The sequence below is a fragment of the Rhizoctonia solani genome, chromosome 4 (genome assembly GCF_016906535.1).
Source record: "Rhizoctonia solani chromosome 4, complete sequence".
NCBI classification, from domain to species: Eukaryota; Fungi; Basidiomycota; class Agaricomycetes; order Cantharellales; family Ceratobasidiaceae; genus Rhizoctonia; species Rhizoctonia solani.
This window is the reverse complement of record NC_057373.1, coordinates 1,504,140-1,528,905: the sequence shown is the minus strand read 5'-3', so window position 1 is coordinate 1,528,905 and position 24,766 is coordinate 1,504,140. Positions and strand designations below refer to the sequence as shown.

The 24,766-nt window shown below is 48.4% G+C and overlaps 8 protein-coding genes across 8 annotated transcripts; 2 read left to right on the top strand and 6 right to left on the bottom strand.

The window, feature by feature from the left end:
- Window positions 1-2,614: 2,614 nt before the first annotated feature.
- RhiXN_00493 (GPI-anchor transamidase) lies at window positions 2,615-4,228 on the bottom strand (the record flags this gene model as incomplete). The annotated part of the gene is made up of 7 exons (XM_043320312.1): window positions 2,615-3,037; window positions 3,105-3,215; window positions 3,271-3,388; window positions 3,443-3,617; window positions 3,679-3,884; window positions 3,940-3,962; window positions 4,022-4,228. 7 exons carry the CDS (start codon window positions 4,226-4,228, stop codon window positions 2,615-2,617), a joined length of 1,263 nt encoding a protein of 420 aa, XP_043179324.1.
- Window positions 4,229-4,394: 166 nt separating this feature from the next.
- RhiXN_00492 (HCNGP domain-containing protein) lies at window positions 4,395-5,739 on the top strand (the record flags this gene model as incomplete). The annotated part of the gene is made up of 6 exons (XM_043320311.1): window positions 4,395-4,401; window positions 4,454-4,608; window positions 4,706-4,745; window positions 4,806-5,089; window positions 5,144-5,354; window positions 5,414-5,739. 6 exons carry the CDS (start codon window positions 4,395-4,397, stop codon window positions 5,737-5,739), a joined length of 1,023 nt encoding a protein of 340 aa, XP_043179323.1.
- Window positions 5,740-6,051: 312 nt separating this feature from the next.
- RhiXN_00491 (general transcriptional corepressor tupA) lies at window positions 6,052-9,193 on the bottom strand (the record flags this gene model as incomplete). The annotated part of the gene is made up of 8 exons (XM_043320310.1): window positions 6,052-6,074; window positions 6,132-6,203; window positions 6,259-6,943; window positions 7,075-7,186; window positions 7,636-7,737; window positions 8,111-8,354; window positions 8,480-8,947; window positions 8,995-9,193. 8 exons carry the CDS (start codon window positions 9,191-9,193, stop codon window positions 6,052-6,054), a joined length of 1,905 nt encoding a protein of 634 aa, XP_043179322.1.
- Window positions 9,194-10,372: 1,179 nt separating this feature from the next.
- On the bottom strand, window positions 10,373-11,821 carry RhiXN_00490 (major facilitator superfamily transporter; the record flags this gene model as incomplete). The annotated part of the gene is made up of 11 exons (XM_043320309.1): window positions 10,373-10,541; window positions 10,594-10,619; window positions 10,671-10,728; window positions 10,778-10,810; window positions 10,866-11,041; window positions 11,092-11,135; window positions 11,195-11,258; window positions 11,311-11,324; window positions 11,405-11,545; window positions 11,603-11,746; window positions 11,797-11,821. 11 exons carry the CDS (start codon window positions 11,819-11,821, stop codon window positions 10,373-10,375), a joined length of 894 nt encoding a protein of 297 aa, XP_043179321.1.
- A 1,732-nt stretch (window positions 11,822-13,553) lies between these two features.
- On the bottom strand, window positions 13,554-15,827 carry RhiXN_00489 (major facilitator superfamily transporter; the record flags this gene model as incomplete). The annotated part of the gene is made up of 16 exons (XM_043320308.1): window positions 13,554-13,629; window positions 13,686-13,711; window positions 13,773-13,830; window positions 13,885-13,917; window positions 13,970-14,145; window positions 14,210-14,241; window positions 14,296-14,359; window positions 14,414-14,427; window positions 14,482-14,631; window positions 14,680-14,823; window positions 14,874-14,966; window positions 15,033-15,053; window positions 15,112-15,180; window positions 15,241-15,285; window positions 15,339-15,471; window positions 15,540-15,827. 16 exons carry the CDS (start codon window positions 15,825-15,827, stop codon window positions 13,554-13,556), a joined length of 1,422 nt encoding a protein of 473 aa, XP_043179320.1.
- Window positions 15,828-16,277: 450 nt separating this feature from the next.
- RhiXN_00488 (methyltransferase domain protein) lies at window positions 16,278-17,600 on the bottom strand (the record flags this gene model as incomplete). Its single annotated transcript, XM_043320307.1, has 9 exons — window positions 16,278-16,336; window positions 16,391-16,430; window positions 16,484-16,695; window positions 16,750-16,882; window positions 16,935-17,020; window positions 17,072-17,184; window positions 17,235-17,257; window positions 17,314-17,347; window positions 17,401-17,600. The coding sequence occupies 9 exons, from the start codon at window positions 17,598-17,600 to the stop codon at window positions 16,278-16,280; spliced, it is 900 nt and encodes a 299-aa protein (XP_043179319.1).
- Window positions 17,601-18,506: 906 nt separating this feature from the next.
- RhiXN_00487 (Enoyl-(Acyl carrier protein) reductase) lies at window positions 18,507-19,559 on the bottom strand (the record flags this gene model as incomplete). Its single annotated transcript, XM_043320306.1, has 5 exons — window positions 18,507-18,540; window positions 18,595-18,760; window positions 18,834-18,945; window positions 19,003-19,190; window positions 19,250-19,559. The coding sequence occupies 5 exons, from the start codon at window positions 19,557-19,559 to the stop codon at window positions 18,507-18,509; spliced, it is 810 nt and encodes a 269-aa protein (XP_043179318.1).
- Window positions 19,560-19,990: 431 nt separating this feature from the next.
- RhiXN_00486 (AMMECR1 domain-containing protein) lies at window positions 19,991-24,339 on the top strand (the record flags this gene model as incomplete). Its single annotated transcript, XM_043320305.1, has 13 exons — window positions 19,991-20,148; window positions 20,237-20,362; window positions 20,425-20,487; window positions 20,543-20,575; window positions 20,649-20,832; window positions 21,141-21,306; window positions 21,364-21,861; window positions 21,910-22,161; window positions 22,218-23,906; window positions 23,957-24,011; window positions 24,069-24,091; window positions 24,166-24,190; window positions 24,252-24,339. The coding sequence occupies 13 exons, from the start codon at window positions 19,991-19,993 to the stop codon at window positions 24,337-24,339; spliced, it is 3,360 nt and encodes a 1,119-aa protein (XP_043179317.1).
- Window positions 24,340-24,766: the final 427 nt, after the last annotated feature.

Genomic DNA, 24,766 nt, shown 5'->3' with positions numbered 1-24,766 from the left:
TAGGATTAGAGTGCACAGAAGCGAACTGCCCTATTCAGCCCACACGCGCCAAACGACAGGCACTCGGCCGCTTTTGTGTGACATATTGTAGACGGAGTCTCTGTTGACTCGTATTTGGGTCCAAACAGCCTATTGACCCGCTATTGTCAATCCGCTGTATCCGGTCATTTCCAGGACTCATCCGGAGGTGCTTGTTTGTTATTTGTTTGTCGCTTCCTTACAATTATCCTCTCAGTCCCGACCGCCCACGAGTCCCAATGGCCGAAGTAAAGGGAGTTGTAGATGAAGTCGAGAAGATAACCCTAGTGAGCTCTCCTTAATTATGTACTTGGCGTGCAGAACTTACTCTTCCCAGTTGAAGGGCTGGACCAAGTCCGCAGCTACCTACTGTATCATGAACGAGTCGCACACCATCGGCAATAGTCTGCGCTGGATGCTGATGAAAAAGTAAGCTGCTGTACCTCTAACTCTCCCAGGGTATTTCCCTAAATTGACTGACAAAAGCCCCAAAGTTGAATTCTGCGGGTACAGGTGAGGATAAATTTTTTGTCTCTATTCTCCTCGTTTCTTCCAGTTCCACCGATCTGTCCGGTGTGTTCCGTTGCGTCACGGCTGTTAGCCAAAACCATGGCCCTACACCGCTCCACCATGTCCATAGGACTATGTCTCCAGACGGCCGGGTCTCTCAATGTTTGGAGCACTTGCTATATCTAGTCACAAAGGCGCACAGCAACACGTTTTATGGCGACAACGCTGTGTTGGAATCATCACAATTACAGCGATCCTCGCTTACACCGGAGCTTCATCACCCCCGTGGCCCCGTGGCTGGTCGGCATTTACGGCCTTATGCGACTAGCCGATACCGTTCCACCCAGCACAACGTGTTTCGGCGTCGGCCCTCTATTGTCTCTCGGCGTTACTACAGATGCCGTGCAAGCCGGGAGCCCTCCTATCCGCGTACGACGTACCGGCTAGCTAGTGTGGCGCTATTTGTTCAGTCGTCTAACCTCTTGAGGATAGCATTTGTCCCCGCATACGTCAATTTTGCCTCCGCGGGCTTGACTTTTTATCGCCATTATACCTGGCTAAACGCACTCCAGGGCTTATTTCCCTATGCTCCACCGACAAATGGCATCAATCATTGTCTGCGGTATTACTTGGCTATATGCAATAGCCCGGATGCTCGATCCCGTTCACCGATTTTCGGCAACTCCCACCCCATCGTTCTTTTGCCTTTAGCCCATTTGTTCTGTCTGTCAACTTTTACTAATGAGACCTTGCACATTTCCGTCATGACCCTTCGTCGGCTGCTATGCGCCTATTGTTGATGATCCTTGCGCGCAATCCACGCACGAAGCGTACCGCACCCCTCGGAGAATAAGATCCATCTCCGCATTCAGATGTACGGTGAGTAATATACTTTTCATTGTCGATATGAAACTCCCCCTAACTCACTTGCCTTCTACTCGTTAACCGGACAAAAAGACGAGGAAGATTCGTTAGAAGCACTCATTACAGCGCTCGAGAACCTTGACCAAGTGACCGCTGAGATTGGCTCCCGGTTCGACAACAGTATCGAGGCATACATGCATGAATGAGTTTGTTCCCACAAGATACAATCGCACGGTAAAACGGGCATCCTGGCGGGAGCGATCTTTTCTTCCTCCTGCCCCCCCTTTCCTCCTGTTTGCAAGGGTCATTTGGTTAAATATCGGACCGGAGGATGCATTAGGTAGACAGACCTTTAAATTTGGGGTGCTAAAAGTACTGTACAGTCACATGTATTTGTTTCTACTCATTTGCCATGTCAAACCCCCAGATCTATATACGTATCGATCTGTTCTGGCATCCTACTTGAGCTTCATCCGCGTCGGTCAGTGTTTATCCCCATCGTAGCAGCACCCTGCATAGAAAGCCGAATTTCACGTGAGGGTGTCCGTGCACATGCTCGCGTGGTTGGTCTACTCAGGCCCATTGATCGTTGATGGGTCAACAACTACGTCAATCAAAAAAAGCATTTCACAGCCTGTATTATACGCCGCAGCGCTGCCCAAGCTTCTTAAAGAGCGTGTTTCGTAAACTTGCTGGACCTCCCGAAGCGCTACTCGAGGTCCATCACTATACCATGCTTGGACCAATATGTGACAATAAACCACCAGGCGCAAGACCTCCCACCCCCCGGAGCTTGCGCGAAATGAATCCTTGAGCGGAACATGTGCAAATTCCGAGCATGGACATCTACACAATAGGGGACATGCGGTAAGGTGGCTGCAAAGTCTAGACTTCCTTGTTTGGGTTCCCTAGTCGGATGATGAGCTATGGACATAATAAACTGGGGGGAGGCCGATTTGGGGAAAACGAATATCACTTCCCCCCAATTCAACATAAATCAAAATGGTAATCATGAGTCGCAACGGAGTTCATTGGCACCGGGATTACAATAACTGAGGTTCGAGGCCTGACCTCCGGAGCTATTCAGTGGATACGAAATGCGCGCAGCTCGACCCGGCAAGGTGATTGGCAACTCGATAAATGACATTGCAACTAGGTTATGGAAATTAGCCAAGTAATACGTCTATTGTACAATAAGCTAAACGGAATCAATATCTACAATCTAAATTCGCAACGAAACCCTCAATCTAGACCACATGATTAGCCCGCCAACGATGGCCGTGGCCGCCCATAAACCGTCTCTTCCTGCGCCACCAATTAATTCGTTTGCCGGAGGCGTATTTCCAGAATGCCATTTGGCTCGAGAGGGGAAGCTCGGATGGTTAGCTGAGATCGGGTGTGCCTGAGATGACGAATCCCTCGATGAGGGGCGATCGCTGGAGCGACCTTGTGAGGATGCTTCCGAGAGAGGCTGTTCTTGCGCAGAGCAAAAAGCTGGTAAGCTCGGGATCGGTTCATCTAATACTTCGATTTGAGCGACTCCTCCAAAAAAATCGGTGACTTTCGTAGCACTCAAGGGGCGGTTGAAGAGGTCGGAGCGGACTCCGGCATGAGATTTAATTCGGACAGGGTCATAGTTTGCAAACTGAAAACACAAGGTTAAGGGTGCGTGTCATTAGGGGGTTGTCTGGATGAGAGATAGACAGACATACCAGATCTGCCATTGTCGCCTTGCTTGTCTTATTAATCTGTTCCAAATATTGGAGTACATAGTGCGTGTAGCTATCGATAACCGCTACCCCTATATCGTGATCGTTCTCATGCTGACACTAATGTGAGTACGCGGTGGCGTGTGAAGGAATAGCAATCTTTGCACACCGAATATGAGTTCTCGCCCAATTCTGATGACCCAGTTGCAAGAATGTTTGGCGAATAAAATTTGGAGTACATAGTGTTCGCTTGGCAAGTATCGATCATGAAAAAGATCTCATTGTACCTGAGGAAGAGAAGGTTATGTAGAGTAAACCAGGGTAGGCATGGGAATACCTACCGCTTTTTCTGCCACATCTGTTCGAACGCATCAGCGATATCAAAAGCGCTGATCTCTTCATTGTCCTGAAATTTGAGGAATTCATTCCCCCCATGGCCCGTCATGTATACAAATATATTCGATCGGTCGTCGGTCAAAAGTCGTTTCGAGCGCGGAAGAGAAGGCTCCACTCGGCCTGATGGTTTAAACATCAGTCAAAGACGTGGCAATACCATGGCAGCACACATACAACCTACCAGTCAAGAGACGAATAAAGTTTTCAACTGTAACTTCATATCCTCGATAGTCCACCTCAATATTATCTCCATAGAGGTCCATCTGCCGACCAGGGTTGGCGTATACAGAGCCGGGGAACTTGTTCCGTGTGTTACACGCAGCGTCGTCCGCCAACATCAAAATGATATTAGAGTCTGGAATACCAAGCCGTTTGACGGTGCGGTACCTGCCATCCTGTTCAAGTAAATGCGTCTACCAAATGCGAAGAAGATAAAACCTACATTCCTAGAGCATTGGCCATGTGCTTCAATGGTTTATTACGGACGAGTTAGTAAGAAAAGTAATCGGAAAGAACTGTCTTACTCTATAGTTAAACCAATATCTCGAGGCACAGACAAGCACAGCCCAGTTATTCGTATGCCCTTGTGTGTCATGCTGAGCACGTTCAAAGAATGCTTGGGCAGCAGCCTGGTTTTCCGTTTGTGCGCGAGAGACTTCGCCAAAGAAAATAGCAATAAATATTCCGAGAGATGCCAATAATCCCAGAAGAGATCGTTTCAACCAAGACATTCAAGTATAGCTTGAGTCAAGTCCGAGCAGATCTGTGGTGGCTACTGTGGTTGGGTACAACTCGCTTATCCTCAGTGTTTGGCACAGTGAGGCCATGCGATTTGATATTTGTTTGCCTTCTCTTCACAACCACAACCAGCAAGCCTACCATCCTTTATTGTATACAATGCAGAGTATGTACACTTCCCGTCAACAACGAGTCACTTTAACCCAACAGATTTCTAGGCATCATTGGATATAGTGATGACGACCGAAGTGATGACGAGGTTAAACGGTCTTCGCCTACCAAGCCTCGGTCTAAAGACTCACTACTCCGAAAATCCGTATCGACTCCCATATTGAAGGCATCTTCTAGTACTGAACAAATACATGTGGCAAATGTGAGTCTCAAACCACACCTTGCTGGTCTCTGCGCCTACGGGCGTGGCGCACCCCTCTGTTTTCGTCCACGCCTGGCTCCTCTACGTTCCGAGACAGGAACCCAGGGATCTTGAAGGCACTGACTCTTCTACGGGATGTGAGTCACTTTTGTTCTCATCTCAACTTACCCAAATTAATATATTGACTATTGGAATAGCAAAACAAGCAGTACGAGGCGGCAAAAAACCCCGAATCGACCCTACCATAATTCGACGCACGATAGCTCAAGCTGTCAAGCCTCCCCAGGAACAACGAGAAGCACAACCCAATGAGCCTCCGAGACTTCAGGACCTTTCGTTGGAACCCACCAATGATCCCAAACAAGCAGGCGCGGATGATTTGACACAAATACGTGCCCTGCTACGACCTCCTCCCATCGCAGGAGTAGAAAACTATGGTATTCCACCTCCATCCGAAGACCCGGTGGACGCCGAGCTTGCTGTGCGTAGCATTCTCGGTTCATGACACTTTCTCAACTTGACCCTCACTCCACAGGCCAAAATATCCAAGTTCCTCGCCCTCAAAAAACAAGGAACACATTTCAACGACATTCTCATGAAAAACAAGTCCTTCAACAACCCACATATATACGCCAAACTCGTGGATTTTGTCGAAGTCGACGAGACCGGAACGAACTTTCCGAAAAACGTATGGAATCCGCATGATATTCGGCCAGAATGGTATGCGGAAGAATTAGGCAAGTGGGGTTTTTTTTAGATGTGTTCAAACGTGGGAATTCGTTGTCTAAGTGGCTTGCTCCTGTAGCTACAGCGCAGAAGAAACGCAGTGCCGAGGCGGTCGCAGCTCAAGCACCTGGAAAACGGTCTCGCATCGCCTTTGATTCGGCTAGCTCGAGTTCTACATCGAGTGTTCATCCTTCTGTCTTGCAGAAAGGTAACAGACACTCGGATGAAAAAAGAGGGAGACATTCGGATGAATCTCGCAGCAGACGATCGGACGGTGGAAGCAAGCGCAAGGATGACGATCGACATGGGGGGCAGCGCTATCATCCGTATCAGTACAAACCTGATGCTAACATGGGTTGGGTCCCTCGAAATCACTCCGCTGGCGACCGGCCTCGGAGATGGTAATTTCCAGACACCATCTTGGTTCACCAACAATACATATCCCTATGTTTCTTTCCCCCCATAAGATGTGCTTTCTTATACTATGTTTACACTCCCGCGGTAGTGAACACAAATCAATAATATCAACCAGCTAAAACACAACAATCGGTCGGTCAAATAACAGCATCCTGCGGTCCAATAGACGGGGCAGGATAAGTACAGAGCGGGGACTAAAGGGGAAGGCATGTAATAAGACTTTTGGAATACATTCCGGAGTTTGAGATTCGAGTTATATGCAGCAGAAACAAGCCGACTGCGTTAGTTCCAAACCAACATCTACTGGAGTGGGGCGTAGCTCCCTGTATATGGCAAAGTTATTCGTATTTTATCCCAATTCAGAAAGCAAGGGTACTCACAAACACGGGCCTGCCAATCACCACTTCCAGTAGCCAATAGCCCACCAGCAGGGCTCAAATCAATCGAAATAACTTAACAATCACATCAGCACCACAACCAGGCTCACATGACACAAGTTATACTTACCCGAGTTCTTATGTCCCTGCAACATCAATTGCTGCGTCGCGCTCCTAGGATCCCAGAATTGCACCCCGCGGTCCTTGGAGCCGCTCACAATCCATTGGTTGTCGGGTGAAACCGCGACGCTGAGCACATAATCCTTGTGCCCCAAGAAGCTAGTCGTGCATACGCTTCCCTTTTCGCCGCCCTCCTTGCGTCCCAATCCGCCAGGGAAATTGGTGCTGTTTGAAGGAATGTTGCCACCTTGCGGGAGCGGGGTCGCCATGCGCGAGTTCTGGAGAAGGCCTCGGAGGTCCCAGTACTTGAGACTCTTGTCCAAGCTACCGCTCACGAGCCCACGGCCATCGGGAGTGAATGCGACACTGTAGACACTATCTTGGTGACCACGCAGACGCTCAACGAGATTGCCGGTGTGGGTCTCCCAGATACGGACAATGGTGTCCAAAGAACCCGCAGCGACGAGTCGGCCATCGGGAGAAATTGCAACGCTCGTCACACCAGCATCAACCACATCTGGCTCGATGATCTGAAGCACCTTGCAGGAGCCGGTTTCCATATCCCAAATACGCGCGGTTTTGTCCCCCGAACCCGAAACGATGAGGCGACCATCTCGAGAAAAGTCGAGAGAATAGATCTCCTGTGTATGTCCCTCAAAGTATTTTTGGATACGCTTTTTAGCAATATCCCAGATCTGAAAACGATGTAATTCGGGTCATATCGTGGCGAAAGATTTGCCAAGGGACAAGGGTAGGCCATGTCACATTTACGATCCGAATGCGCCCGTCAGTTTTTTTTGATATCATTGACAATGGGAAAACGTACCCGAATTTGCTTATCCTCTGCACCGGTCGCGAGATACTTGCCATCTGGGCTGAAGCATACGCTACGGATGTACAAATCGCCGGTTTTAGTGGCAGCCTCGTCAATAAGAACACTGATGGAAATAACGTCAGCAAAGGGAGTAATATATAGAATATAAGAAAGCGGAGGACTAGGTCTTAATAGATATCATCCAACAGTTTGGAGCGCTAAGAAGCGATCAGGCGACTTGCAAGCCTCGTCCAACCGTAACAGAGCCCTTAAGATACCAGCAGTGCTGACGCAGCATTCCTTATAGGCGACGGATTTATTCCTGCTCTCAACAACCACAGGCACATGTCCAGGTTCCACCCAACGCATCAAGCCTACAACGACGCCCGATAGGCCATGACCCAGGCTTCTGACGCCTTCATTTCAATGCTGAAGTCACCCGTGGCAGAAACATCAAGAAGCCCATCTGCGCTCCCACCCTAGATCAAGGTACTCTGGCCTCACGTCTTGTGCAAAGTACCATGTGATACCGACCGGCACGATAGATAAGAGAATGACGGGACGAACACTCACCAAGTCTTGGCACCAGTTTTGGTATCATATATCTGGGCGCTGCGGTTGCACCCAGTGGCAAGGTATTTTCCGTCTTGTGAGAATCGAACGCAGCAGACGACGCTGAGGAAAAAGGTCGGTAAGCAATTTCATCCTTGCACATGGGGAATCTATTGATATGGTCATCGAACTAGGGTGCTGCGGCCTGTAATAGGGCTGCAAATAGCGCCCTCGCACCCCGGACAGGGACAACCCCCTGTCCCCTTTACGCCGTCGGAACGTTTAGCACAGGCAAGCGCCAACATCGACCACCGCATGACGTAACACATCTCCCCAGAGGTATGGATATTATCGTGCGCTTCGACAGCACAAGCCGGTATTTTGTTCCAGGCCTCTGATCCAAGGTTTGATATGCAACGCGGTAGAATACCGGTTCGTCGTAGCTAAAAGCCACGACACCCAGGCAACCCAGACTGGAATAAAACGATCAACTCACCTCTCATGGGCCAAGGTAAGTGTTAAGCTGACGTCGACAGCACGTTTGGCCTTGGGGTTGAAAACGGCAAACCAGTCACCGCCTTCCTTTTTGTGGTCGGGATTGACGATTTCTTCAAGGTCCATAGGCTCCGGGTGAGAAACGGGGCCGGAGCTGGCGGGAGGGGCAGCCGATGTGGATGCGGCAGCACGAGGAGGGGAGGTGGGAGAGTTTCCCTCCCATCCGTAGGACTTGTTTGCTGGGTCTGGTAGGCGATGCGTTAGTATGTTCATGTAAATAAATGAATAAAAATCGAAAGAAAAAATAATAAAATTCAGGGTAAAACGAGAACAAGTGTACAGTATATCTAAAACCGACGAGCATACGCACCAGCTGGGCGCTCGCGTTCGGACTTGGTAAGTGGGACGGCTGCAGGAGGGGCCGAGGGCTTTGTCTCTCTAGGAGTGGAGGTACTCGGTGCTGGTCGCTTGGACGAATGGAATTCAGGTACTCGGCTTTCAGCAGGACGCATCTCGCGGTCACGGTCAGCGCGATCTCGGTCACGCTGACTCTCGCGCTCTCGGTCCCGCAGTTCACGCTCACGCTCTCGGGCAATACGATCGCGCTCCCGATTGTGTTCTCGCTCCCGCTCCCGGTCTTCCCGTTCCCGTTCGTACTCGGTCGGATAAGGGGCTGCCTGTGGAGGTACAGTCGTAGGGGGGGCAACGGGTCGGTTCGCAAGCTCTTGGGTCAGTCGCTGAAACTCGTCTTCATACCGCAGCCGCACAGCCTTGTGCGTTGCCTCGAGTTCATAGAGCGACTGGCGAATGTGGTTCAGTTCGTTGACCTGTGCGTTGACTACAAACAATGAGCCAGCTGCAAAAACAATAACAACGGTGGCATACTCTTCGCCTCGTATTCATCCCGCTGCATTTTGAGAGCAATAGTCTCCCGTTGTGCATCGTCGTATGCATGCTTCAACGTGTCAAGCAGTTCGTCGAACCTCGCCGACGCTGGGGGCACCGCAAGGTTCGGCGCTGGCGGCCCACCAGGAGGTGGAGCTGCCGTTCCAGTTGGCTGAAGCGAGCGATGCTTTGAAGCCATCGCACAAGCGTCAGTCGTGGCTATCCGGGAAATCAGTGAACGTAACTCACGTTGTATATCGTCGAGGACATCTATATAGGCTCGTCGAGGGTGTACACAGGCAACGTCTCACCAACACATGCCACAGCCGCCGGGCGCTCCCGAGAACCCACCTGGACCCTGAAACTTGTCCTTACAGGGGTGACCCCTATTCCACGGGTCAGAATTCTATCTCCGTCAACTCGGGGTTATCTTTGGGGTTTCTAAGTCCTTGTATAAGCCCCAAGAGGACTTGGTGCTAAGTTGATCCAAATTATTAAGATTTTACCGGTAACCCGCTCATTAGACTGGTACTCCACTTGGCCCTTGAAAATTCACAACACATCCGTGATACATCAGCCGGGGGTTCCCAAGCAATCAAGCACCATACACTCGTGATTGAAATCGATCCCCTCCCCTAAAGTTTAAGCCTTTGAGCTGGCTCCAACGCCTCAATAATAACAAATAATCATTCCCCTGAAAAAACTACAGCTACGTATACGCCTTGTCTTCTCTTTTTCCAACTCCCAACCGGATCACCGGGAAAATGGTTTCTATAGCACCCGGACCAAATCTGACTTCCGAACCTAGTCATCGCCGGAATCATCTCCTATTGGAACTCTGATCGCTCACGATTCAGCTTGGTTCTGATCTTCCAACTCCAATAAGCGTCCTTAGAATGCCCCAAATGGCATTGAGACGACTGGGCCTACCTCTACGGGTAAATTGAAATGCGTCCCAGCAGCCTTTTGTTTATGTTTTTGGTGAAGACCGGACGTAAGGGCTTCAGCTACTTAGTTCCAGCACAGCATTGCTTACTAATCCGGCTACTTGATCAGGTTTGCCGAGTAGAAACGTACATGTATGCGTATGGATTTTGTTCTAAACGTTGATGAAATCGTCATATAATCGTTTAGTATCGAAGTTGTGCAAAGAGGAGATGAACTATCCTCGTTTCCACAATGTTGAGCTACTGAAATGGATCTGGTTGACCGTCACAGAATGCACGGTTAAATAGCGGTAGAAACAATGTGAGCAAGCTCCTGGGATCGTCTGGGGTCATCCGTTTAATCAATGGCAAAGATAGTATTCAAGCTATTCGGGTTTAATAAAAGTATATGGGTGAATTTTGACTCTCTTTCTTTTAATCAGATCACACTATCAAAGAGCTTTAATTTTGGAAGAAAAACAAAGGGGGGCACCCGCGAGGTACATGCCTATGACAGCTTTTGACTGTGAGGAAAACAGGTAATGAACTAGTCTCCCCGGCGCCGAGGGCCCGACGGAACCATGGACCATAAAACGATGAGGTACCAGTGTCCCGACCAACCTACGATGCGTTAGCTTATTCGACTTCAATAGCTGCATGCGAGTGGGCTTACAAAGGCTGGAGTACTTTCACGCCATACTATAAAAACCTATTCAAACAGCTATTCTGTACGATATTAATTGCATTCACCTTTTGTGCAAACACACCAGTTATAAATGGAAAAGCCGCTGATCCAGCCTGGCCAAATCTGTGTCATATGTCAGCTCGGTTGTATTGAAGCTTTGAGATTCGCATACGATGCAATCCACCCGATGCTCCCCGTCAAGATCCTGCATTAGCTTAGGTCACGTTGATATTGAAGGTCAGCAACAAAGACACACATACCTCCTAGGAATAACGCTCGAAGTTATGTTCATCGCAATAGGATACATTGGACCAAGGAACAAGCCGACGACAGCCACCGCAAGCGCATTTCCAATGACATCCGGTACGAGCCAGACAACTGATTCGAGCCCGATAGCCAAAAGGCCATAGATATACACGACCCGGCGTTCCCCGACCTGGCGAGTAAAACCTCAGTATGATTATGCTTAATCCTCGTTTAACTGACCTTCTTGTTAATCCATAATAGCACCACACGCCCTAGCATTAGTCCTGAACCCATAGGTTTATCTTAGTGTAAATTGGCATATAAAAGATAACTATCAAGTTACCACCAAAGAAGCCACTACTAATATATCCTGCAGATGCGCCACCGCCACGGACTTCGATAATGAACTGTAGTATGCTATGGGTGTGATGTAGTGTAGCTGAAACCTGAAGCACACACCGTGACAATCCAGCCTATTTATAAAACCACGTATCGATTCGTAAGCGCAGTTAGTTCGCTGGTGACTTGAACGAACCTGAGATCAAATACTCACCTCCGATAGTAACCTCAGTTCCAACATAAACCCAGATAAAGAGTGCTATCAACTGCACAGCCCGAGAACTGAGTATGCCCTTATATTTGCTCTCTTCACTCTGGGAAGCACTGAGGTTGGGCTCATTGACACCTGTAATATCTGTATGTGTATGTAGTGTACTTCAGCTGGCTAGCAGATTCAGGGGGTACTACTGACCATGTAGCCGGCGGAGCTTGAAGGCCGAAAAGAGCGATAGCGCATTAAGAAGAGCAACTCCGAGTGAAGTCATATAATAAAATGACCATCGAGGTAGTTGTGCGAATTGGGTGGCAATCAAAGGGGCGATGAATGCACCCATTCCTGGGGTACTCTATCAGTTATCTAACTGTATGCCTACACATGAGACTTACCGTAGCTCGCATGCAATAGTCCCATCTTGGTCGATGCGTTATTAGGAAGTTGTGCAATAAAAGTGTTCGATTGGGCGTTTTGAAGCGCCACACCTGCACCATCCGCGATTTGTTAAAGGCGTTGTTAGTAATTAAGCTACCGGGGATTATTTCGATTGGTGTTCACCAAATCCGTTCAGATAGTATGCTTTCGTTTTGTGGTTAGTAATTCAAGCGCCTTCTTGTCCTAACTGAGGCTTACCGATACACAGAACAGGAAATGGAGGGCCCGGCGACAGTACTGAATATGCCACCACTTGTAGTAAACCGCCTTAATTCGGGAGCACTTGTATAACCATTTAGTACTTCTGGGTAAGTCTGGCAGGCTCACCTAGAAAAATGACTTTCCCGAACCCCAACCTATCGGCCAGATGTACTATGTACGGTTATGATTTCGGGGTGAAGTTTGCTCATATACAAATCGAATACACTCACTATTCATCACCGCGGCCATAATAAACCCAATACAGCTTGATACGAATAACATCGATACCACTACGAAGTCTATGTTATAATGATTTTGAATAGCAGGTAATAATGGGCCAGTGCTAGCGTCATTCCATCCACCCTGGTACAATCGCGTCAGTATACTTCTAATCATTAAATATTCGAGGGTACCATGAACATGCATCCGCAGCAAGCGGCGATAGCAATCCACTCGCTTCTTTCAGCCATGGTCCATGCTGTTGCTTCTGCCGGACCTTGTGATGTCATTTGGGAGGCGCGGTGTTATGAAAGGTGGTCATTTCGAGAGCTTCATGACCATAATCCTGCTCAGAGACTGGTGCAGGCGAGACCAGAGGCTGGACCCGGTAGGTAGCACGGGGCTTGGAGAATATGTTACTTTCGGTATCAAAATGTGCCGAAAGTATATCAGTAGGCAAGGAAAGTCTGGAAGACGTCATTTTGATCACGAGCGCCGCTAAACGATCCAGAGTCGATAATGGGGAGGAAGTGTCTTTCTCCGCCACATCCTATATATGCTATTCGTATGGCAAGTTAAATGCTAAGCTTCGAAGTCACGCAGTCACTTTGTTATCGTATTATCATCTGGTGAATGATCGGGCTTAGTAACGAGTTTCCTCGATGTGTCGTCAATGAAGTCACCATCACAGTGCGTGGAAAGATTCCTAACGTTGACTGGATTCGACCCTATCTTTCAATATATTTGTCAGCTCAAAGTCTTCGGCCGATACTTCAGCGCAGGACTGTTATAGCTTTACAGAGCTCTAGAGGCTTTAATGGTGCGGTTAACGTCGTGCAGGACCAGACTTATGTTTAGTAACCTTAGGCTTGTTAAGACCCAATAACCTAGGACAATGCTAACCTGACCGTACAAGTGAACTAACCGCTGGATAATCTATTGGGAGATGTACAAAAAGCTCCTGAATGAAATGCAAACGATGAGCTAGTACATTGGTATCGTCAGTACAATCATATACGGCCGGTACGGTTTGTAACAGCATCCTCGAAAATTCCTAGAGTTATATAGGAACTACTGCAGTGCATGTATTTCATTGCACTATTTCATATCCATGTAGCTTGGTGTGCCGTATCCGTATGCCAGGTGCATGGTGCGCGTAATAATTCATTCATAGTAATGTACATTCAGGGCCATTTCTAGTTGTGTTGAATACGAAACCATAGGCCCCGACCCACTCGACACCACATTTTGGGTTCCCTCTGTATTGGGAATCCCATGGTCTTGGCATTAGGTGTTAGTCTCTATGACGTTGAGGGCCAGCTGGGACCAAGGTCCATAACAGGATAAGCGAGCCGATCATTCCCACTAGCCTAAAATTAAAAGGAGAGTTAGTTCATCACGAGCGAGCAAATGACCAGAAACATACATAGGCTGTAGAACTTTGACTCCGTACTGAATAGCGCAATAAGCATACGCACCAAATGTACCAACGTGCTAACTACAATCAACCAACCTTTTGTGCCAGTGCACCAGTCATAAATGGAAAGACTGCCGAACCTACTTGGCCAGAGCTGGTAAAGACAAGTAGATAAGTGAAATTAGTAGTTATATTTGATCGTACTTACGACGCGATCCATCCAATGCAGCCAGTTAGGATTCTGTTTCGAATTGCGTTATAGATATTAGGACGGGCGACTGTTGGATACCCACCTCTTAGGAACAAGCCCTGAAGTAACTTTCATTACAATTGGATACATTGGACCCAGAAGGATTCCAATAAAAGAGACCGCCAGTGCATTACCGATGATGTCTGGTACGAGCCAGATTACGAGTTCGAGCCCAATAGCCAGAACGCTATAGAGGTAAACCACACGCCGCTCTCCAATCTGTATTCTACTTTTAAGTCTTTCAGAAAACTATCAATCTTTACACACTCGCCTTCTTGTTTACCCATAACAGCAGCACACGACCGAGCATTAATCCTACGTGGCAGTCATAATCGGATGCATATATGCGTGAAATAAAGAAAAACCCACCCCCAAAGAAGCCACTTGAAACATACCCCGCGGAAGCCCCGCCGCCACGTTCTTCAATAATAAACTATATTTTTATCCCGATAAATAGTAATATGGTCACAGTTCCCGGCCTACGTACGGTTACAATCCAGCCTAATGGTTTTTGTTATCGAGAAGTAACCACTAGCAGGGGGTCGCTTTGCTTACCTCCGACCGTAACCTCCGCTCCAACATACACCCAAGTGAAAAAAGCCAACAGCTGCACCGCCCGAGAACCAAAGACCATTTTGTATGCATTCTCATCGGTCCTGGAAATGGAAGCATTATCGCCATGCGGGGCCGGAACTCCCATGATTTCTGTAGCGAACGTCAGCCACGCATACATACCCCCATTCAACTGCCTACCATGCTGTCGGCGGAGCTTGAACACAAAGAACAGTGCAAGTGAATTGATGAGAGAAATTCCAAGGGAAATCAAAAAATGGAAAGACCATTTCGGCAGTCGTGCAAATTGGGTGGCAACCAACGGGGCGACGAATGCACCGGCACCTGGTTAAGATTGGTAAGCAATTGTTAATTCAATTGATGTAAAACTTCACCATATCCGGCGTGTAATAAGCCCAGTTTGGCTGAAGTATTATTCGGAATTCCTGTAACGAATCCATTGGCCTGCGCATTCTGAAGGCCAATACCTGGCGTATCGAAGTTAACTGATCAAGTGACTGAAGATTATAGCGGGATTTTGATTTTGTACTCACCGAAACCGTTGATAGCGTACGCTTGAGGATGACCGTTGAGCAACAAGAGAGAAAAAAAACACGACTTGTTTCGACTCACAAATACACATAACAGGAAACGGAGGAGTTGGAGCGAGAACCGCGTATGCCAGTATCTGCAGCACACTACCTACCCGTACTCAATAAGCTCGGCTCTTTTAGTAAACATTCTCATGGTCATTTAATTTACCTAATAATGTGACTTTTCCGAACCCCAGACGATCGCTTAGGTGAACTACGATTCGCGTCAGTTCCAGCTCCAACGGCCTTTGCGTTATGGCTTCTTACTGTTGACTAAAGCGGCTGATAGATATCCTACACAGTTCGATACGAATAGCATAGAAACGACGATAAAGCCAATGCCATAATGAGACTGAATGATGGGCAGTAGAGGGCCCGTGGTCGCATCGTTCCACCCGTTCTAAAGCACAAGACCATGATGAATAAATGCATTTTACCTTCAGAAATTATCCGTAAGAGTATACTCACCATGAACATGCACCCACAACACGTAATAATAGCGGCCCATTCTTTCTTCGGATTCATGGTCCATGCCGAAACCTCTGGAATCCCAACGGTAGAAACCGACTTTGGATCGAGGTTATCCCCAAGTGTGCTCATTTCAACGGCTTCCTGGTCATGACGATAATGAAGTCGAGGGGACGCAGCACGTTCGACCCCGGTACTTTTTTGGGCAGCAGAAAATGAAGCCCTTCGCTCAACGTTTGGGAGATTTGACAGCACATCAACAGGTAAAGTAAACGTCGAAGTTGCCATCTTGTCAAACGTGCCAGTGAGATGACTGAAGGGTGAAAGAGTCCTCCCCCTGCGCGCGAATTCACTTATACATGGTTGGAGCCTGGGCCTGTACAGTTCATGTGCCAATCGGGTTAGAAATCTAATTGAGCTTAGAAATTTCCCGGTGGTGGAGGTGGGTGGAGGGTAGCCCAGACGAAGCGGTGTTTAGAATTCAGAAAGCGTCTGATATGATTGTCAGCGGTGCACGATCACCAATCGCGTACAGATCCGCGTAGCGATTGGAATCACGGTTTACGTTACAATAAAGATGCGAAAATATGGGATCCGCACTTGGGCCAGTTGCCCGCGCTTTTGAAATTTCCGGTGCTGCACCAGTTCACAGATAGGATTGAGGCAAAAGGCTCAAATACGTACGAGGAATTAATTATTAAAGTCCGGGTATAAGAAAATCAAAACTCTGATATACAGCTAGTCCTGGACGACTTCGTGCGAAGCACCAATATTCAGGAACGAGTACTCGGAGTAAGCTGTGGAACTAACTCAGTACTTTGACCAGCTATCACGATTTATTAGACACTTACTTGGTTTTGTGCGGTACCAGCTCACAACAATCAAGTTAGTCTGATTAATTGGTGTTAGTGAAATCCCAAATGGGAGCGTCGTTTAAAGCCCACCTCTGTATGGAAGGGTCGTAGACCTGCAGCCTCGAGGTCCTCCCACCATTGCAAGAACTTCTCAAACGGCACGTTCTCGGAGTGAATCTCGAGCTGAAGTTGGCCGAAAGGAAGAGGCAAGTCGCGCTCTTTGTAGTACCTAACAGTTTCTCCAAGGACGTTGAACTCTGCGCTTTCGATATCAACTTTGAGAATATCGATGAACGTGTGTCCTGAACAATGACATTGGTCTCATGCACTTGCAGATCAATCTGGAAGTTACCCACCGTGATGCTCCATCAATGCCTGGAGAGTCCAGGCTGGAGGGTTGGCATGGTGATCGTCCTTGCCAGAAATAGCGTACTTGTAGAAGTGTGCCCTCTCGCGCAACTCGGCAAAATTCTCAATCTCAGGTCCAAACTACGCAAGTATATTACTATTGCGTGCCAACTGTGTCCGAGACGCCACTCACTTTGTCTACGCTGTAATCAAAGCCAAAGACCTCGCATTTCGTACGACGGATGATGTCAGCCTCAAACGAGGATTCGACGTTGATACCTTTACCATAATAATTAATAGTGTATACGGGGGTCATCTCAGAAAACATACCAGCAGAGTATACAACACAGTTGGGCTTGCTAATCAATCTTGAAAGACCACAGACCCATTTGCCTCCGTCGCCCATTACACCGAGACGTGATGTTTCGTAGGGACAATTGAACCTGTGAATATGATATGTGATGGATCAATCAAGTCGAGCGTATGGACATACGATGCTGGGAAGAAGTCCCAAAGCTGAAAGCACAAATGATAAATATTTTGAAGGAAACTTGACAGCAAGCATCACACACCGTATAGGTTTTGTAACCAGGTTCATCAGGGTAGCTTCGTGACACCAAGTTAGCAGAGGCCAGAGTGTGGACGCGAGAGCGACTCACGGAACGACCTTGTCGGGAGTTGGACCTACTTTCCGAATAAACGCGTGTCGGTCTTGTACTATCTGTGCGTAAGCCTCCTCTTGACGATCGAGCTTTTGGCGCACGGTCATCACGTGCGGTCGACTCATGAATCCCAAGCCTGGCGAGGAGTGGGACTGGGACGCAAGCAGAAGCACGGTGCATAGCAGACCAGCGGCCATGCCTATCATATATCTCGGGTGACGACCGACTAGACTCATATCTTCTACAGCTAGCGAACGAGTGGTAGAGTACAGGAGCTTTCGGGGATCAGACGCTGGTTATAAACACTGCTTGGCGCTCGTGACGCGTCAAAAGTAAGGAACCAACGTTAACGGCGAGCTCAGGGTGGAAGAGGAAAGAACAGAACCCTCGTTTCAAAGCTCCATCATGCGGTTCCGGGGTGTCTACGAAGCCCCCGGTCATCCACAACAAACGAGCGCTTGGCGGATGCTCAATCCATGTATGTTCATCCAACCACTATCATGTATCCATGAGTCCGTAATTTCAAGTTGTAAAGTGTTATCGGAGTCATGCACAGACTACAAATATTGACACGTAGATATGATGCATAAGTTAAGCTCTCAGTCATCAGCTCAGGACTCAAGGTGTAACGAAAGCCGAGGTGAACCCAAGAACAAATGTAGATCAGTCTGATAAGAATTTCAAAGCGATCATGAGGCCCGTCACGGTATGCACCGCGGTATCACCTCTGCATGGCTTTTCATCCTGTTTTCAATCTAGCTGTTGCAAGGAAATGGGAGCTAGGTAGGGACGATTGTCCCCTGTGCGCCCCTAATTACCGTGGGATAGTATAGGTAGAAGCTGTAAAAGGAGCCCTGAGTAGATTTGACCAAACTCGGGTATATGCGTGGCGAGCCGCATGTGGCAAGTTAGCACCACGTTGACATTGGACAACTATGGAGCATACGATGCGTGTATAATGATGCCATAAACACCGATGTAACTAACGTTACACCCCACATAGTCAGCGCATAAGAGTTTATAATGATGTATCTGAATGTTGTATTCCTTTTTCATTATACAGGGGTTTGTCGATTTACACCTTCCAGCACCACGACCATTCCTCACCAAGCGTGGTGACCACCACTGACGAGGATACTAGAACAGTCCGTATGAATAAAGCATTAGAGAAGTACTGTAATTAGAACTTACTCGCTGCCCGTACAAAATGTAGAAGCATCTGAAGCAAGCCATGCAACTACTCCGCGCAACTCATCAGGTCGGCCGAGACGACCGAGCGGATTCATGCTGGCCCATTTCCCAGCAAGTTCGGGTTGCGTGTCGATGAAAGCTGCAGTCATTTTGGTATAGATATGGCCTGTGTTGCAAGTGAATAAACAATAGTTATTATGAAACTGTTGGAAGCCTAATAATGAATAGGATGTACAAACCTGGCGAAATGGAATTGACACGGATTTTATGCTTTCCAAGCTCGCATGCCATACTCCGTGCCATCTGCAAAACAGCGGATTTACTGGTATTATATGCGACCCAGGCATGATCCTAAAATAGGTTTACCAGTGAATAAATAATATGCTATGGTAATCGTATACAACCTACTCGATTTGTGATGGACCCACTCATTGAAGCGATCAAGATTATGCTTCCGGGAGTACCGTACTTTGTCATCTGTTGTCCGGCCGCCTGTGCGGAGTAAAGTACACCATTGACGTTGACGTTCATTATACGCTGGAAGTCATCGGCCTTGTAAACCAAACAATCGGCGCCTCCCAAGATTCCGGCCGCAGCTACGCATATATCGACACGTTTCTCGACATCACCAATCGCCGCGACCTTGTCCACACACCCTGCTGGTCAGTGACGTCAACCGATACATATTTCAAGGCAGAACCAAGCTTCTTCGCGTATTCCGCAGTAGCAGTAAACTCCTCTCCTGGGGACTGTGGTAGATCAAGCGCATACACGGTGGCGCCAGCCTCACATAAAGCCAAGGCCATCTCTAGCCCGAGACCCCGATTAGCTCCAGTGACAATCGCTACACGACCCTCGAGTGAGAATTCATTAAAAAGTGTCTTTTTGGGAGTGAAAGATGGATCAGAGGCCGCCTTTAGTGCAGCTGCAACGCCAACGAGAGGTGCTTCGGTCGTGGAGGCCATGGTGAAAGTGTGGTGGTAGATCTATCTACATCACTCATTATCAATTTAGCTATTTATCTATCGGAGGGAGTGGTGGGAACTCTGGATCCACCTTGGCCTCAACGGATTCCGGAAGGAGGTTGGTATTCAGTCATTGGTTACCTCGTGACTACAATTCTACAGAAAGGATCATGGCGAGTTCCTAACATGGTAAATTTAGCCGGTCTATTCATTCTAGACTATTCATTTTAGTCAGCCTTGAAAAACGCCCAAGTGTAGCGCTTAGTGAGCATCACAATAGACAACCTCAACCGCCACCTGTGGAGGGACTCGGGGATCCGCTGGGCAAGGTTTTGTTCACTTTTTTAGTATCGGTGGGTGGCTTGTAAGTCCTCGAGTACACAACGGTGCTAAACTATCCTAGGCATAGTCTCAAACCACCAGCGTTCCCAATGGCAGAGCTTACAGATGGTGCCGATTTATCGATTCGCAAACCAGAGAGTTGTACCATAGAGCATTGCTATTATGCCTTCGACACTCTGTACTGCGCGCTCACCAAGGAAGATCTAGTCGATATCGATTATTTCCAAGAATATCTCAAAGGGGAATTGTGCGTTATCCAAGTCTTAACATCTTCAGATGTCACATTTGGCCGCTAAACTGACTTTGAAGTCAACTCCAATGATTAAACGACACAGCCCCCTGTTTGTGACGTGGAATACCGTGTCATCTCGCTCGTTGGGGGGCGTTCGACTTCGTGGCTGCATCGGTAACTTTGAGGCGATGAGCCTGGACGATGGCATAAAGGAATACGCATTGATAAGGTGGGGGATATACGGACAACCATCTCCATATGATGTATAGGCTCACGGGATCTCCGTTTTAGCGCGTTCCGAGACCATCGGTTCAGGCCGATCGAAGAAAAGGAATTGCGAAAGTTGGAGTGCACGTAAGTCCAGTTTTGGGTCCTACCTGTAGAATCCTTCCTAACAATCCATTTATAGGGTCTCTCTTCTCACAGACTTTGAGGACGCCGGGTCTTACCTGGATTGGGAGGTTGGAACTCATGGTATATATAACCTTACAACTTCCTATCATTCCTACGTCAAGCGACACCCCATCTGCACCATCTCCCATATCGTCATCGACGTCGTTGCCTAGACCGTCGGGCCGTCAACGGAGGTTGACCGCGACCTATCTTCCTGACGTTATCCCTGCGCAAGGATGGACGAAGCAGGAAGCAGTGGATAGTGCTCTTCGAAAGGCTGGATTTGATGGGCGTATCACTGAAGAGGTTCGTCGAGCGGTCAAGCTTAGGAGATACCAAAGTTCCATTTGTTCCGCGCGATGGGAAGAATATTGGGCCTGGAGGCAAGGGGCGACTGGTGTAAATACTTGACTTTTGAATTTCGAACAAGAACATCCGAACTGAAATAGTAGAGCTTGTTGGAAAATAATGTAGAATACGTACTTTTTTTTTCTTGGAATTCGAATATACATTTATTTATAAACTCATGTGGGGGCGTCTCGAAGTTGAATCAGCACAACAGGGACAAACCGTGCACCCATCTGGGGTATATTGGTCCTTACGACCATCTACAGCAGAACCCTGGCTCGCGTCAATTGATGTCGAATCCAGAACAGCTTTTCAACTCTCTTCGACTCGAGGTGATCGTTCCCGACGAAGTCATTGAATTTCCTGAGTCAATTGACAGTGCTTGGATACGAAAACTTGAGGCACTAGGAGAAAGACCAGCCGCATATTTTGGTTAGAGTTTCGAAGAAATCGCTCTTGCTTGTTCGACTGAATCTGGTATGCTGCTAGATGAGCGCTTGCAATTTTACCTTGTCTCCCGCGTTGGCAGCAAGCCTGCAGGTGGACCGGGTCCGACACCTCCCTTGTATTTGCTCAACTTCCTCGTCTACCTGCAAGTCGCCATAGATGCGATATACGTCCCTTCCTACACTCCGGCCTCGGGCGGAACCTCACCGCGTCCGCCCGCCAAGTTGCGTCTACCACAAGGGTCTGGTTCGATGCTCAATATACCAGCACACTCATCACCTCTCAAGAACCCAGTCAACGCGTCAAGGCCAGTCCCAGTGCAGCCACCCGAAACTCCCAACCCTCAGCCCATGACCTCAGAAAGTGAGCGTATACTAGGCAGGACGGATATGGGTGTTCCGGTACAGTCTTATTTCTGGGGAGAAGAAAATGACGGCCAGCGGAAGATTGGAGTTCAAGATGGCAAGCCATCTTTTCGTTTGGTATGGCTACCAGAGGAGGATAATTGGGCTATGATATATAGACTCGAAGTCACGGTTGGTGAGTAATCCTTACGAACTCCGATATTAGTACTCATCTCATTGATAGAGTATCTCAGGGTCAGGATGCAAGATCCAGTCCTGTGCTTGACTGTATCAGCAACACTGAGAGATAAACCTATGCTACAAACACCTCAACGGGAAGAACTGATTGAATTATTCAAGTCTGCCGGTGGAGTTTATCAGGTGGTGAAATCTAGGCCTAAACATAATGGCAGCGTCCCACCAAAGGACCAAGAGATCGAGGACGACGTTATGTATGGCCTGGAGGAGGTAAACCTTCTTGAAGGTCTTACTGATGGTAATCGAGATTTGACTATAAATGTACCTGTGATGATTGCTGAATCGTCGTTGAAGGTATTACATTTACCCCCGAGGACCCGGCGGACAAATTGACCTTATCGACCTCCCGCATGGGTACTGGTATTCGTCGACAAGCCTTCTCCCTTGCACCAACGCCCTCTCGCCAAGAAGCTACCTCTCCAGCTAGCGTGGGCACAACTACAGCAACGCCTCTATCAAACCGTCAATTACCAACACTTCGTAAGGCGTTTCGCAAAACGTTACCTACTGCTTCTGGAATACAGGTTCGTCTATTGCCAGCGTTCGTTCCTCATGCGTTTACGGACGACGACTTTGCCGAATACGATGAAACTACTGGGGAAGAGCATTCTGTAGTGCTTAGTATTGAACTTGAAAACTCGGGTGGGCAGGACAGTGGATTCTTGGTCGAGAAAATCCAAGTGACTGTTAATGGTGAAGACACCCAGACAAGGCTCTTGGGATCAACAAAATTTCCTTTGCCCTTACGATCCCGAGATCAGTATAATCTCCTATATGCGGTCATGTTCATGTTGCCGCCTGACTTGTTGGACGCCGCGAGTGGACGCACCCATAGTCGAAGAGACAGTATTCCCGTGACTCGAGACTCATTCATGCACCGTATCGTCACGATTATTGTTACTGGTCGGCCCTTTGATTTGACTAGGCATGATATGTCCTCTCAAGATTTACAAGAACTCGGGATGCGTACAAAACCATTTGACGCTCGCTGGCACTGCCCACTGGATCTTTTTGCCATGTCCCAGCAGAGTGCTGCACGATCTAACCGGCCGCAGAGCATGGTTGACCCGGTATCTGTCGATCCTAGTCGTGATATTTATCCTGTTCCGCCCTCACCATTTCCTTCGGTCATGTCCCAGAGGAGGAATACAGGCACTCCACACTCTTCTGGTCATCCGTTTACTGGTCCTTTTTCTGGTTCTTCAATGACTCCCGATGGGTCTTCGTTTTCTTCGGTCTTTGGTGGGCCAGTGGAACTACCTAGTGCGACGGTAGCGGGAAGCAAACGGCACACGATTGCAGGTCTCGCCAGCCTTGCGGCAAAACGAGCCAGTCTACCTACCTCAATTAGCCAGCGAGCATCCACTCCAGTAACTGTACCCCCTACTGGACTAACTCGCCCAGGAGCTCCCCCAAAATTTATGCCTATGCCTCCTTCGGTAGCCGTTTCCGCAGGTCTTACGCCCCCACATGGTGCCAATTCGTTCACGCAATCTCAGATGCAAGGTACACCAACCAAGGGATCACCCACCGCAAGTAGCCATAGTAGTCTTGCTGTTCCCTCCAGTGGGCCTACCCCTGTCACTCCAGCGTTCCCAGCTTACCCAGATGCGCCCTTGCCGTCCAGTCCGCTATCGCAGGCCCCAATGCAAGGACTCATGGCTTCTGTTGCCCCTCCACTCGAACCTCCGGCTCGTCGAGATTCGCTCAGCCGCCAGGACCCACAGAGCCGTAGAGACTCGCTCAGTGACCCTCTTGGACTTGGCCAACGTCATGCATATGCTCCGTCTGTGTTGCAACCCGTGTTAGTGTCTGTATCGCTACTGCCACCCGACGGGTCGTCGGACGAACGCATATACCCCATGAACACATTCTCCCTGGAGATATTTGTATTCAACGAATCAGACGTTGTACGACGCTGCGAAATCAGTTGCCCGGCGCGTAAGCGGTGGAGGCAAGAAACAGCACAACGCTCCCAAGATGGTGAGTATCACGGTACTTGGCAGTATATCTATTGATCTATATGGCTATAGACCATCCAGGAAACCCAACTGGTATACTTCCGCTGGAGAACCACATCCGTATTGGGTACGGGTCCTGACTTGTGATTACCCTAGTGAGCGTACCTGACTTGATTGCCTATAGCCCACTCCGACCCGGACATGTCAGTCCGTGCGCATGCGATTCCTAGCTATCCAACCCGGCTCGCACTCGGTCGACACATTGACCCTAACCGATGTAGCGACGGGCTTTGCGATAAATCTACGGTACGCCCTCAATACGTTGGCCTTTGTGTAAATTTCAGTTGTTGACTGAATTTGGTCCTAGTGACACAATGAATGTTGTTGTTCACAAAAGGGAAGAGGCGGTATCTCAAGTCGTGACACCTGCTGCTGAAATACCAGTCACCGTCTAACGATATTGCTCAGAGTCGATTGTGATTTCACGTAACTTCCAACCCTGAACATACGGCATCTTTTGTAGTTCATGGTATAGGCTGAATGAACGCTCACAACATATGAATAGGATTACCCTAGCGAACGTGATCGTACAACATAGAGTGAAAAAGAGTGGTAAAGAATACAATAGGGTGGGATGGTAATCATTACGCCCCCAGGTATCTTGCGTGTATCAGGAATACATGTTAGTTAGATTCGAATTCGTCGACGTGGCTCGAGGTATTTAGCACACGAAGCATGGGCAACAGCACTAGGTAAGGAGTTAGTGGAAATACCTCCTGGTAGGTGTACAAGACTCACGAATGCTGCGGTAGCTCCAGCACAGCTATAAAAGGCAATCGAGATTAGTCCAAGTTAAGACCGAGAATAGCATGGGGTTTCGGG